The following is a 13,314-nucleotide window of genomic DNA, read 5'->3' as shown; positions in this document are numbered from 1 at the left end:
GTGGGGGAAGGCTTGCTGTGGGCAGTGGACAGACACTGGGATGTGCGGGCCGCTGGTCACTGTGCACTTCGGAGGCCTCTGCCCCATTTCGCACAGACATGTGACTCTGTGCCTGCCAGAGCCCACCTGTGATGACCATTTACTTAATAATTAAAGGGGTTATGGTAATGCCTGGTGGGGGCTGCGTTCTGGGTATGAGAAAGCTAGGTAAAGGTTTCACAGGGTTCACGCTTCAGAGAGGGAGGTAGCAGGTGTGTGGGGGGTGCCTGCCTCAGCCCTCACGGACCCGGACAGGTACATGGAGGGTCCCCATGGGCCCACCTGCTAGGAAATCGCCCTTTGTACTGTTCTCCAGCAATGCCCGGGGAAGGTGACCCTGACTGTTAAAATAGTAATAAACAGCTGTTTTTTTATATAAGTGGAACCCCAGGAGGGCCCGCAGAGCTGTGCCCGTGTGGGTGAGTCCCGGGTGTCTCCACTGAGGAGACACGTACATGGGTCATGCTCAGTGCAGGGCTAGTTTCAAATCAACAAAACAGGCCCACGATCATCCTCAGGAAATAGCCATTTTTAAAATAAGAAACTGGGAAGAGCATAGTTGGTGATTGACTCAAGCCCATAAGGCAGAGGAGAGCAGTGTGAGGAAGTATTAAGGAAAAGTATGTTCATGTGTATGTGAGGCCTCCACCGCGTCAGGGAAGGAAGGCGAGCCTGTTCTCTGGGTCCTTCTGCCAGGGGTTCCATGTGAGCTGCTCAGGTGACTGGTCTAGTCCGCAGGCGCTGGTTAACTACCCGCCCACTAGCACACTGGGATCAGATGCTCAACCAGATAGAGCCTTGCCCTGGAAGGAACTGGGACCATCGGTAATGACAGGGGTGGTAGGGAGTTGGAGCAAAGCAAGCAGTGGCCAGTCTGGAACCAGATCTGAGCTCGGGACCCCGCTTGTCTAAACCCGTCCTTGTTTGTAAGATGGAGAGACTACTGTCATCTGGGGGTTCAGTCCAATGACCGTGAGTTCTGTGCAAGGGCAGACATGGTCTGTAGGCATGACGGGCACGTGGGGAGACAGAATTAACTTGAATGTGTCCATTTTCCAGCCTGTGAGGGTTAAACCCTCAGCCTTGGTGGCCGTTTGCAGATCTTGGGCCTCTGTGGTTGTAGAGAGTGGAGTTAGCGAGATGGAGGGGACTCTGTGTTGCTACCTTTCTCTGGTCTTAAAGGTAATCACTGTCTTCCAACCGCAGCCAGGCAAAGGGTGTGCAGCTGGGGGTTGGAGGAGCTCCATCTAAGAGGGGCCTTGGTGTCCCCTTGCCCAAATCCCCACCTTCATAGCTCAGTGATCATTTATAGATGATAAGCTTTATTTTCCGTATCCAGAGACTAGGAAGTGGCTGCCTCTTAGCAAATCCGAGTAGAGCCAAAAGGGACTCTTGAGATCGTGTACTGGGCACAGGGGACGGGTTTTGTTTCATGTGTCAGCTTCCATTGATCGACAGTGGCTGTCGTGTGCTCTGTTCAGGAGGATTCTGAGGCCTCATTTCAGGTTCTGTAAGAAGCCAGTGAGATGATGTGTACCATGGACGCAAGATGAGAGAGGGGATTTTCCAACCCAGATCTAACCCAGCTGCCACATTTCAGAAGTTCATGTACTTTTTTTTTTTTTTTTAAGATCTTATTTATTTGACACATAGAAAAATCACAAGTAGGCAGAGGGGCAGGCAGAGAAAGAGGAGGAAGCAGGCTCTCTGCTGAGCAGAGAGCCCAATGCAGGGCTTGATCCCAGGACCCTGAGATCATGACCTGAGCTGAAGGCAGAGGCTTAACCCACTGAGCCACCCAGGCGCCCCATGTTCATGTACTTTAATTGTCCAACCATCCTCCTATCCCCAAGCCCACCCTCACCCCACGTGCAACGTCAGATAGCTCCTCTTCTGTTTTGGAAGCTGATTACCGCACACATCTGTAGCTTTATACGTGGCTTCGATCAGCAGATGCATTCCAGCTCTGTGAAGAAAGGCCGCTGTGAGTTTCTCTGTGTCAAGGCTTCAGGAAGCAGGTAGTAAAGTAACTAAGGTTTTTCTTAGACTCAGCCATCAGCTCAGGCCGTCATGGGATTCCCCCTGGGGTTGCGAGTAGATGCAGAGGCTGTCGGAGGTTTTCAGCCCTCCCCCCACTCCTTGGTTGCTTATGACTCACTCAGTACAGAAGTCCACATCGCTTCGTGCCCTGCCCCCATTTCTCCGAAAAACCACCCTAGTGAGCTTAACCAGGAAGCATTTATAATTTGACACACGCTCTGTTCCCTTTCCTCCAGGCCTTGCATGTGCTGGTCCCGTGCCTGAAAGGCTCTGGTTCACCTGCCTCCCACATTGTTTCTCATCCTTGGGTCACAGCTCAGAGGTCCCTTCCTTGAGGAAGCCTTGCCTGAGCCTCACTGCAAGCTAGATGTCCTTCCTCAGGGTTTCCGTAGCGCTTGTTGGCTTTTTAGAATTGCTGGCGGTCTCGGTCTGCGCTCCTGAGCTCAGCGAGCCCCTGGCACGTAGTAGGTGCTTGGGAGGGTGTTGTCAGTAGGTCTATTTCTTCTTTGCCTGCGTAACTCTGTCCCTGAGCCAGTCTCGCTGGCAGGGACCCAGTACAGAGTCTTCTGGTATGTTTTGAAACTATTCAAAACCCAGATCGGGCAGATTTATGAAAATAGCAGTAGTTTGCCTTACTGTTGAAATCTTGAGAAATTGGGCAGCAGCTGCCCAGGAGAAACGAGGAATCTTGTGCTTTTTAAAATATATTTATTTTTTAAATTGCATAGGAATCTATGTACGGGGTGAAAATCACAGGGTGCATCTGTTGTAAGCAAATGTTTGTACTCACTTCGCCCGGTGAGACCGAGCACACACAGCACAGCCTCATTTCAGTGAGGGCAGAGGTGGGCGCCCGGGTGGCCCCGTCGGTTAAGCATCTGCCTCTGGCTCAGGTCGTGATTCCAGGGTCCTGGGATCGAGCCCTGCCCCGGGCTCCCTGCTCGGCAGGGAGTCTGCTTCTCCCTCTCCCTCTGTGCACGTGGTCTCTCTCTCTTTCTCTCTCAAATAAATAAAATCTTTAAAAAAATGAGTGAGGGCAGAGGTAATTTCCCTAGGACCCCGTTCATGGCCAGAAAGTTCACTTTAAATAATTTTTTTTCCATGAAAATTTTTTCAAAGACACTCTCTCCCTTTAAAACCTCTGCCCCAACTCTGTTCTAAAACATAGCGAACAGGAATTCCGTACTTTTCTAATGGGTATGAGCAAGTGAGTGACTCACGGTTGTCATTGTGTGTGGCTGCTGGGTGCTGAGGGAACAGAACCCTTTGTTCTCCCACTGAGCAGCAGAATGTGGGCTGAGCCCTTTGTGTACATGCACATGGGGTTTCTGGGCTCTTCCCTGCAGCCGGTGCCTCTGCTGCTGGCAGTGGGCCTGCCCAGGACTTGTTCCCGCGGTCAGTTTGCCGTTTTTATCCGTTGCGAGCTGGGAATGTGGATCATCGGAGTTGCTTAAATTATTCTAGAGTATGATATAATTAGGACCTTTGGGGCCTTTCCTGTGAACAGAGCAGGTAGAGATTTGCCTTGTGAACTCTGACTTCCGTCTGGGCCGATCTGAGACCTTCCAAATGCTTTCCTCCTGCGTGTCCGCTCCCTGCTGGTTATACACCAGGCGCATGCCTGTGCAAGGTGAATCATCACTGGCAACAGCTTGGCGGTGGTTGGGGGGGTGTCCTGCACCTGTTAGATCCACCAAAGGCTTATGAGGGGCACTTGTCAGGTGTCCGGGGACTGACCGAGGGGCCAGAGGTGAGAGCACGCATGTGGGCTGGATACAGCACTGTGGCCAGGGAAAGATTTTGGTGAGACTGACTGTAGGCTCTGAATATTCCCGTGGGCATTTCCTTGTCACCCAGACTAAAACCGTGATTGATCTTCAGCTCAGGTTTAAGGCAGAACTTAGTCATTGTGGTCTTGCATTTATTTATGTCTGTGGATTAGGACCTCTGGGGCCAAGGAAAAGGTCTCCAGGTAACAAAAAGGCTTTAGCCTGAAATTTTTTCCATTTCAGACATTGATGAAGTTCTGTACTTTATCAGCAAAGAGAAGGGCTTGACCATCTCCCCGCACGTGCAGTGCCAGACCTTAAGCATATTCTTAGGACTGTGGATCTGAGTGCTCTCAGGGGTCCCCGAGGCCCAGTCCCCCAACCCGTCCTGCCCACCTGGAAGGTGACAACGGAGGGGGGGGGTTGCAGCTTTGGTTGAGCGAATGCCCAGCCCCCATACCTGAGACTCAGCCGTGATCTCGGGGAAAGCCATGTTGAGCTGCTTCTCAGGAGAAATATTAGGACAAGATCACACATCACTCCACACAGGTTACACCCAGGGACTGGAAACGAACCATGACACTAATTCCTGGGGCTCTGGCTGGGTTTGCTTGTCCCAGCGGTTGCTCGGGATATGTTGGGCCATTTTTGCCCAGAATGAGTGGGTGTCGGTAAGTCTGTCAAGAAAACCGAGCTATTGGTGGCTTGTCGCCTCTCCCCCCAGTAGAACAGGACATGATAAGAAAGGGAGAGCCCCGTGGAATTTTTCACCTGGCAGCAAACTTGCTCATCACCCAGCTCATGGCATCGGAAAGTGGAGAGACGGTTTCGTAGATATGGAGACCAAGGCTGCGAGACAGAGTTCGGCTGGTCGGAGCCACACCTCTCTGGGTGACGGAGCCGGTGTGGAGCCCAGTTCCAACTCTGTTTATTTACGTGATCAAAACCAATTAGGCTGGCCGAGGAGGGTGTGTGCGGCCTCAACCATAATCGGAGAGACACAGTGCGAAACGGCGAAATAAGAGTGTTTTGGCAAAATGGAGGCGGACTGGAAGGACAGAGGCATCGGAGAACGGGGTATTGGGACTGGCTGTTTTGGGGTCGTGAGAAAGTAGAATGGCAAAGTCTTTCTGCAGGGCAATTTATTAAAGAAGGAAGGAGGGACGTGCATACTTAGCCACGAGGTGTTCTCTGTAGCAGTGTTCACATCAAAATACCGAAGACTTGAACCCTTGAAGGGGATTGATTGTTTGGCCTTTGTACAAAGTCAACATGAGACCATCACAAATGATGCATACAGGGGCGCCTAGGGGGCTCAGTCTATTGATAAGCGTCTGCCTTTGGCTTGGGTTGTGATCTCAGGGTCCTGGGATCGAGCCCTGTGTCAGGCTCTCTGCTCAGCTGGGAGCCTGCTTATCCCTTTCCCTCTGCCCCTCTCCCCACTTGTGCTCACTCACTCTCTTCCTCTCTCTCTCGCAAATGAATAAAACCGTAAAAAAAAAAAAAATGACACGTATATATTTGGGATTTGCTCTAGAATACTCCAGCCAAACACTGATACAGAGGACGTGGGGGAGGGGTGTGGAACCGATGGGTAAACTGTTGATTCTGTGAGGTGGGGGGTATGGGGTGGGGGGTTTTGCAGCTGCACTCCCTTGTCTGTTCGACGTTCTGCATGATGGAAAGGTGGAGTTCCATGCAGCCTTATTTTGGAGGACTCGGTATTTCCCGTGGGGAGTACTCTCTCCCCTGTGCTTTGCTTCCCACACACAAAAAAGAGTTGCTGGTTCTGTGGTTCATTCATTATCATGAGAGGATATTTATGTTATCGGAATGGAAAAGGGCCACAGATAGCTACGGATGGAATTTTCATTTGTTAAAAAAAAAAATCACCCATATGAAGAAAACAGGTGGGAGTATGTTGACCCAGATGAATATCGCTGGGCAGAAAGACTACCGTTTTTCTAGCTGGGTTTCCCCTCCCTGCCCCCTGCAGCAGGCAGAGATCCCCAGTGAAACTTCAACAGTTGAGCTTAACTACATATGTTGTTCTTTGGTTTAGGGAAGAGCATGGAAGAGATCAAGAAGCTGCTGTTGCTGGTGCTGGGTTGTGCCGTCCAGGTAAGGACTGGGCCAGGGACGGGGAGGTCCACTTCTCAGCCGTCTTGCGCTGGGATTCCTGAGGGAGGAGTTTTAGGGTTCCTGAGAGCGCGGTGGACACTATGTCTGGTACAAGGCACCGTGGGCCAGACAGCAGGTGGGGACCCGTGGGCCAGGATGCTGTTAGCACACTGTTCCCAGTATCGAAGCATCCAGAGATCTAGAGAAGCATCAGTAAACTAGGGCCTGTGGCCACGTTAGCTTGTGGCCACCTTTTTTTTTTATGTTTTTTTTTTTTTTTTTATAAAAAAAAAAAAACATCTGGACCTTTACAGATGAAGTTGGCCAGGTTCTGGCCGAGACCCGGTGTTCTTGTTCTTTGCTTGTTTAAGAATCCCCCGGAGAGCTGATTTAAATTACAGATTTCGGCATCCCCACCCCCCCACCTGACCTAGTGTTGTCAGTCTGGGATGAGCTTTTTCAAAATCACCCCCCAGGTGATTCTGCTGTAGGTCTGATGCGGGTCGTCTGACAACTTCTAGGGAAACCTCCGTGGGAGGGCTGGTGGGTGGACAGGAGCTTGCTTGGTTGTGAAGGAGAAAGCCAGGAGAAGGCTTGGGTAGCTGGCCAGTTTGGTCTGAAACCGTACTTTTAGGCGGTGGGGTGGCCCTAGGTCGCCCTCGCACGATGCTTCCTTTAATGCCTGTAACCCTCCACAGTGTGAGAGGAAAGAGGAATTTATCGAAAGAATCAAACAGCTGGACATTGAGACCCAAGCTGGGATCGTGGCCCATATACAGGAGGTAGGTGTGTGGCTCTGGGGGGCGTGGCTGTAGACTGCTCCTGTGGCCACCCGGACCGGAGCACCCTCCCCCGGCAAAAGCTTACCGAGTAGATCACCTGTTAATGATCTTGCCACTAATAAGATGCAGATGCCGCAGACACATTGATTCTATTTGGAAAGGTAACCATAGGCAAGCTAAAACGGGATAAAAATAAGAAAAAAAAATTTTTTAAACCCTCAATCAAGTCTTCTTTTGCCTCTTCTTCTTGCCTAATATGGACTCAGACTATTTTTAAGAGCTGTCAAGTGGTTTAGGCTCAGAATTTGATTTACAGACCCTGAGGATGTCTTCTGGCAAATCCCTCCTTCAAATGGTAGATCTTTATAGAGAGAAATTCTCCACCTCTGTTGGTGACACGGCAGAGAAACAAGCCGCCCCCACTTGGGGAGGTAAAACCCAGCAAGTCCCAGAGGGCTGTGAGGAGACCAAGCCTCCTGGGTCGGGAGGGCTCTGCACCGAGAGCAGCCCCTCCACCATTGCCCTTAGGTGGACGTGGTTTCGCTGGAAAGGCAAGAGCCCACCTGATTTCCTCCCCCAACCACCACCCCACCCTGTCTCCAGAAGGATCACTGTATGCTGTAATCACATCCAGAGATACAGTTCAGCCTGCGGCGAAGACACAAAAAAGACACAAGCGGGAGCCCATAGGAGCAGGTGGATAACTGGCAGGGGCAGCTGGGGACAAAGCTCCCCGTGCCAGCACGAGGGACCGCAGCTCCTGGGCTTAGGGGCTCCCACAGCTGCGCAGGGCATGGTTCGTGGGGCTGGTGAGTTCTGAGCCAGGACTGGAAGCAGGAGCTGGAGGCAGCTCGCCACAGGGAGGGTCTGTCAGGGAAAGTCAGTAATGTAGCGGATATTTTCAGCCCCCGTATCTGGCTGAGCGACGGTGAGCCTCAGAATGATTCTGCTCTTTAATTTTCCTTGCACGTCTGTGTGTTTGGAAAATAGCGTTTATTCCGGGACCTGGGTCCTTGAGACTCGCTGGTTCTTTCCACTTGCTGCCTTTCCTGCTCAGACAGCAGGATATTAGAGAGGTAGAAGGGATGTAGCCAGAAAGGAGTCCTGTATCTCTCTCAGGCTGGTGGAGGGGCCTGGCCTTCACGATTGGCTGGGTGCTGCTTAGACATCCAGGTGTGCAGAACTGGGGGAGGATGGGCACCAGCCTTTAAAAGCTCCTTGGGCAACTGACGTATTCCCGGGGTTGAGCCCCTGTGCTCCTTCCTCAGAGGCCTTTCCCCAGCCTCGGCTTGGGGCAGGCCTAGCACTCAGCCTCTCCTCCTCGTCCTGAGACTGCCCTGGACCACGGGCTGAGATTTCTTCTGATTCTTCACGATCAGCTGAATCTGTTTTTCCTTTGTAAGGTGAGGAGAGGTTAGAAAGGGGGTGCCTTTTGAGAAACTAAAGGAATCTATCTTTCTTTTTTTTTTTTTTTTAAAGATTTTATTTATCTGAGCGAGAGAAAGCATGAGCAGGGGGAGCAGGAGACGGAGAAGCTTAGCAGGAAGCCCAACGTAGGACTCGATCCCAGGACCCTGGGATCATGACCTGAGCCAAAGGCAGACACTAAACCGACTGAGCCATCCAGGCGCCCCTCTGCCTTTCATTTTTGTTTATTTTGTCTCTCTGCACGGCTCTGAAAAATTTAAGAACGTTTTTGGTGTGCCTCACTGAGTGGATGGCCCTGATTTTTTATTTTCCTGTTGAGACCTGTGTCTGAGATTACTTCTTTTCCCAAACTGAAACATCAGGTACTCAAAACAGGGGGCTTGTGCACCCTTGGCAGGTCTGGAAGGGGAGGAGGTGAGAAGTCAGGCCGGCAGAAGCCACAGAGAGGCAGCCCAGTACAGACGTAGCCGTGGGCCTCCGCTCACACCTGTCGGAAAGGGGAAGATCTCACATGACCTTTGGGGCTAAGATACAGGTTTACCTGAAGATTGCTTTAAATTGATTCCGACCTATTTCCTGCCCCCAAATAAAATTGTCGTGTGCCCAACATTCTGGCAGAAGAGTTTGATTTAACATTTGGTGTATTCCCATTGGGTTGGAAGTAGTAACACACAGTCCCTCTCCTCCCCCTCGGAGCGCCTGAGGCTTCCCTGCCTTGTGTTGGAAGCTGGCAGTGCTCCGGGAACAGCGTCAGAGGACTCTTGAGGGAAATACCATACTGGAGGAGTGCTTTTTGGCATTAAAGCCAACCCCCGGGTCCTCATTTCAGGCAGTGTTGAAAGCGGGAGTGACTTGCTGAGGGGAGCTGGCGCTTCCTTACGCAGCCCCCTTCCCGCAGCAGAGGGCTTGTCCGTGAAGGGCCGCTGGTGTCGGTGGGGCAAGTCAGCCAGCCGGAGGTGGATGCTCCTGGCCGGCCTCCGCAGCGCCTGCCCCTGTGCCCACAGGTGACCCACAACCAGGAGAACGTGTTTGACCTGCAGTGGCTGGAGCTCCCGGACGTGGCCCCAGAGGAGCTGGAGGCCCTCTCGAGGAACATGGTGTTTCACCTCAGGAGGCTCATCGATGAACGCGACGAATGCGCAGAGGTGCGTCCCCTGACACCAGCGGGAGAAGGTTCTAGAAATGCCGAGCTGGTCAAGGGGGGGCTCCTCCATTCATATGCTCCTGGTCGTCCCACTGAATATTTCGTCTCTTAAAACTCCTACCTCCTTTCTCCTGCCTCCCTCTCTCGGGGTGTCTGGCTCCCAGCGGGGGTTTTCCTCCTTGTCTTCTGATGTGTGTGGCCGCCTTGGCGGGGGGCACGGGCACCGTGTGGGCTGCACTAGTGAGACTGCCCCCCCCGCCCCCCCGCCGCAGTTGATCGTGGACCTGACCCAGGAGCGGGACTACCTGCAGGCGCAGCAGCCGCCCAGCCCGCTCAAGTCGTCCAGCACGGAGTCCACCCCCAGCCCCACCAGCAGCCTCTCCAGCGAGGACAAGCAGCACCTGGCCGTGGAGCTGGCTGACACCAAGGCCAGGCTGCGCCGTGTCAGGCAGGAACTGTGAGTCTCCAGTGACCCCAGGCTGCCATTCTGCTGTCGTGTGGGGGCTCGCCAGCACAGTGTCTGTTGTGCCATCTCCCTTGGTGCAGCGTGGCCGACCGGAGCGCGCTGGTGTGGGCCCCAGTGTCAGTGGGGCTCGGCTGTGCCCCGAGCTTGGTCGCAGTTTGAACATGGCCCGGTCGCCTCCCTGTCTGGGCTCCTGCGAGTCCAGGTTACAGATCGTCTGTCCACACCCGTCTGGTCAGGGGCAGGAATAATCACACCCGGGGAGGTTTTCTTGCCTGGAGGGAGGATGTGGCTCCCCCCATCAGGTGAACTTGTTGTCCCCTCTTTCCTGCAGCAGGTGAAGTGACATTCACGTCACCCCACCCTGGGAGCTGCCCGCCTCCCCCTGGCTGCCTGCCTGGCTGTGGGGGATGCACCTGTAGTTAGAGCCTTCTTACCTGCCCGCACCCTCAGAAGGAAATCCGGTGTCTGGTGGGGGGTGTTTGAGAGCAGGTTTTTAAAGGTTAGAAATGGGAGAAGAATTTGAGTAGGAACATTTTGGCGGGCTCAGTCTGCAGACTGCCCTCCTGGCTCCCGGAAGTGTCCCCTTCCCTCTCCCTGCTGTGGTCTCATGAGGTGGGGGGCTGGTGAGGGTGCTGAGAAGGGCTCACCATGGTGCCTCCACGTCGCCCCCAGGGAGGAGAAGACGGAGCAGCTTGGGGACACCAGGCACGAGGTGGACCAGCTGGTGCTAGAGCTGCAGAAAGTCAAGCAGGAGGTGAGTGGGAGGGGCTGTGCACATGTCTGGGGGGTAGGGGGCTGTGCACATGTCTGGGGGGCTCCCCCAGAACTGTGGCCTTGAGGTTTGGGAATGTGGCCTCAGGAGCTTCCAGCGAAGGCCTCTGTTTCTGTCTGGCCCAAAGCAGCACGGCCTGAGAGCCAGTTGTCCTAAGAACTGCTTTGGAGGGGGAGTGACCATGTATGTGGGGGACCCCCCTCAACATGGACGTGCTCGGCCACCAGAACCTGGCTTCTCCTGGGGTGTCCTGGAAATGTTACACCCCTGGGTCTCGACCCCTCCTCCCTCTGCAGAGGGATGCCCTGAGTTGGGTTCCCCTGCCTTTTCCCACCTTCCAGAACATCCAGCTGGCGGCTGACGCCCGCTCTGCTCGCGCCTACCGAGACGAGCTAGACTCCCTGAGGGAGAAGGCGAACCGCGTGGAGAGGCTGGAGATGGAGCTCGTGCGCTGCAAGGAGAAGCTGCATGACGTGGACTTCTACAAGGCCCGCATGGAGGTGAGCCCAAGCCTCCCAGACGCACCTGCCAGGTGTGGGGAAAAGGGAGCCATGGGATCTCCATGGCGATACTTCCCTGGAAGGTCCCCCTCTGTGCTCCCTGCCTGGCTGGAGATGGGGAGGGCAGGGGGAGGAGGGAGAGCTCCTATAATGAAGTCCTCTGATTTCTTTTAGGATTTTTCCTTCTCCTGCTTCATACCACAGTGATGACCTTCTACTCAAGGATTTTTCTTTTTCTTCTTCTTGCTGTTTTTGGTGGTTAACTCTTGCTAGAACTCTGTTTCTTCATCCTTAAAATAGAGATAGTCCTACCACTTCATGAGGTTTTGTTTTTTTTTTTTTCAGATGAAAGGGGCAGAATTCCTGGCACTTGGGCTGGTCCCATAGTAAGCCCTCAGTCATGGAACCCACTCGGATCCTGAGGTTCTGGGTGGATGGTGCCGGGGAGGGCATCAGGGCTGACGGGACTGGAGACCAAGACCCAGGTGGGGTCCCTGATGCCTCAGTCGTTCACCCCAACTGCCTCATGTCAGCTGCAGGTTCTAGGACCCTCTTTTCCAAGGCTTCGGGGGTTTTGCCCCCATCACTAACCCCGGGGGCTGTGGAAGTAGTTGTACTGGGCTGGTAGAATCAGGCTGTCCGCACCTACCAAGTGGGCTTGTTTGGTAAGAAATAATCCCAATTGCCACCCAGGAAGTTTTGAGGGGACTGAGCACAGGTCTGGGGAGCACAGTGGTCCTCTCCCAGCCGTGCTGCTGGCAGGCATGCATGGGGAAGGCTGTGCTGCTGAAGAGCAGACAGGCTCTCCTGCAGCAGGCAGGGCCTGTTGGTTGCCCAAGGAGTATCTGTTCCCTGAGGAATGTGACACCCTACCTCCTGCGGAGAAGGCACCTTTGGTGCTGCTGCCTTGGCCTGAGCCTGGGGTGCGTGTGGGACGCCAGCTCTTTGTTCTGGAAATGGTTGGCTGGTTGGCTGGCTGTGCTGAATTTGAAAGGCATAAATCCTGGGACAGACAGGTTGTGGGACGTGGGCACACAGCAGGGCCTCTCCTCACTTACTAGAAATGCCATAGTTGGGAGAAGGAGAGACAGTCCTTCATGTTTGCCCAGACCACTGCCCCAGCCGCGCCTCCTGCACACTGGTGCCTGGGGAGGGGGGGCGCACCCGATGCAGCCCCCAGGTGGGATCAGGGGCAGAGTGTGATTCCCACCTCTTCCCTCAGCTCTGTCCCGTGGGGTGGTGGGTGTCAGGATCCGGCCTCTAATCTCCGTGCTCATGCCTGGCCCTGTCCGAGCGGCCTTGTGCAGTCCTCCGGACATAGCCCGTGGAGCATCCGTGGCGTGCGAAGCTGGGGCAGCATTGAGGGATCTAGATGCAGGATGACACGTGCCCTGCTTCACGGAGCTCCCAGACTTTCAGGGTTTCTCCTGGGACCCCCAGTCTGATTTTTCCAGTTCTCATGTTTCATGGCTCTCTGCGGCAACCACAACATTTTTCACCTTGATGCATGTCCTAGTGAAGAGCTACCGTGAAACTGGTAGTGCTTGAAATTTTGCTTTAGTTTTTTTAGCGACGAAAGAAATAGCATGCGTCTCCGTGAGGTGTTTACTTGGGGGCAGGTGGCAGGTTTGCAGATGCTTTGCCGCCCAGGCTGGCTGATGCCCTGGGACTGGTCCGCAGAGTTCAGACTGCCAGAGAGAGAATGAGTCGTGCTGTGATGCCCGTGATAACAGGGGTCAGCGGATGGCAGTACGTGGGCACTCCTCCTTAGATCTGAAGTAGTTACATGAGCCTTGCTCACTGTCTGGAGGGGCATCCCTGGCCCTAGGTACTGCCATCCTCAGGAAGCATGTCAGTGAGGGGAACAGTGTGGTTTCGTTTCAGAAAGTACATTGGGTTGCTGGGTGGGAAACGGATCACGGGGTTTCAGGAAGCCACGGGCTATGAGAAGTCTACCAGCCAGGTATCACCCGCCCGGACGGGCCCACCTCCTCCAGCCCACTCCCTGCCACAAAGCCAGGAGGGGCTGAGCAGGAGTAGAGCAACAGCTGTGTGCTCTCGTTCATTTCTCACAGCAGCCCCGGGGACGCGCTGAGCTCGGGGCGGTTGCATGGACCGTGCAGGGTCGATGGCATCCCGTGTGGACCCGGGTCTGCCTCATGTTCCAGGTTCCCTGTCTGCTGTAGCTTCCCTCACTCCCACTGGCAAAGGCCCCGAGGTCGGGAGTGTGTTTGCTGTGATTGTGGCTCCATG

At 54.1% G+C, this 13,314-nt stretch overlaps 1 protein-coding gene across 3 annotated transcripts in view; it reads left to right on the top strand.

Moving 5' to 3' along the window:
• CCDC88C (coiled-coil domain containing 88C) overlaps nucleotides 1-13,314 on the top strand; it is a 122,914-nt gene that overhangs the window by 58,124 nt on the left and 51,476 nt on the right. For all 3 annotated transcript variants that reach the window (XM_032878642.1, XM_032878641.1, XM_032878643.1), the window contains exons 5-10: nucleotides 5,911-5,969; nucleotides 6,668-6,751; nucleotides 9,184-9,324; nucleotides 9,596-9,780; nucleotides 10,462-10,543; nucleotides 10,903-11,061. In XM_032878642.1, coding sequence (XP_032734533.1) covers nucleotides 5,911-5,969; nucleotides 6,668-6,751; nucleotides 9,184-9,324; nucleotides 9,596-9,780; nucleotides 10,462-10,543; nucleotides 10,903-11,061 — 710 coding nt within the window. The remainder of the gene's footprint in view (nucleotides 1-5,910; nucleotides 5,970-6,667; nucleotides 6,752-9,183; nucleotides 9,325-9,595; nucleotides 9,781-10,461; nucleotides 10,544-10,902; nucleotides 11,062-13,314) is intronic.

Source organism: Lontra canadensis, unplaced genomic scaffold, assembly GCF_010015895.1.
Source record: "Lontra canadensis isolate GAN:19392208 unplaced genomic scaffold, GSC_riverotter_1.0 scaffold64, whole genome shotgun sequence".
Taxonomy (NCBI): Eukaryota; Metazoa; Chordata; class Mammalia; order Carnivora; family Mustelidae; genus Lontra; species Lontra canadensis.
The sequence above is the reverse complement of the archived record's forward strand: the minus strand, read 5'-3'. Positions and strand labels throughout refer to the sequence as shown.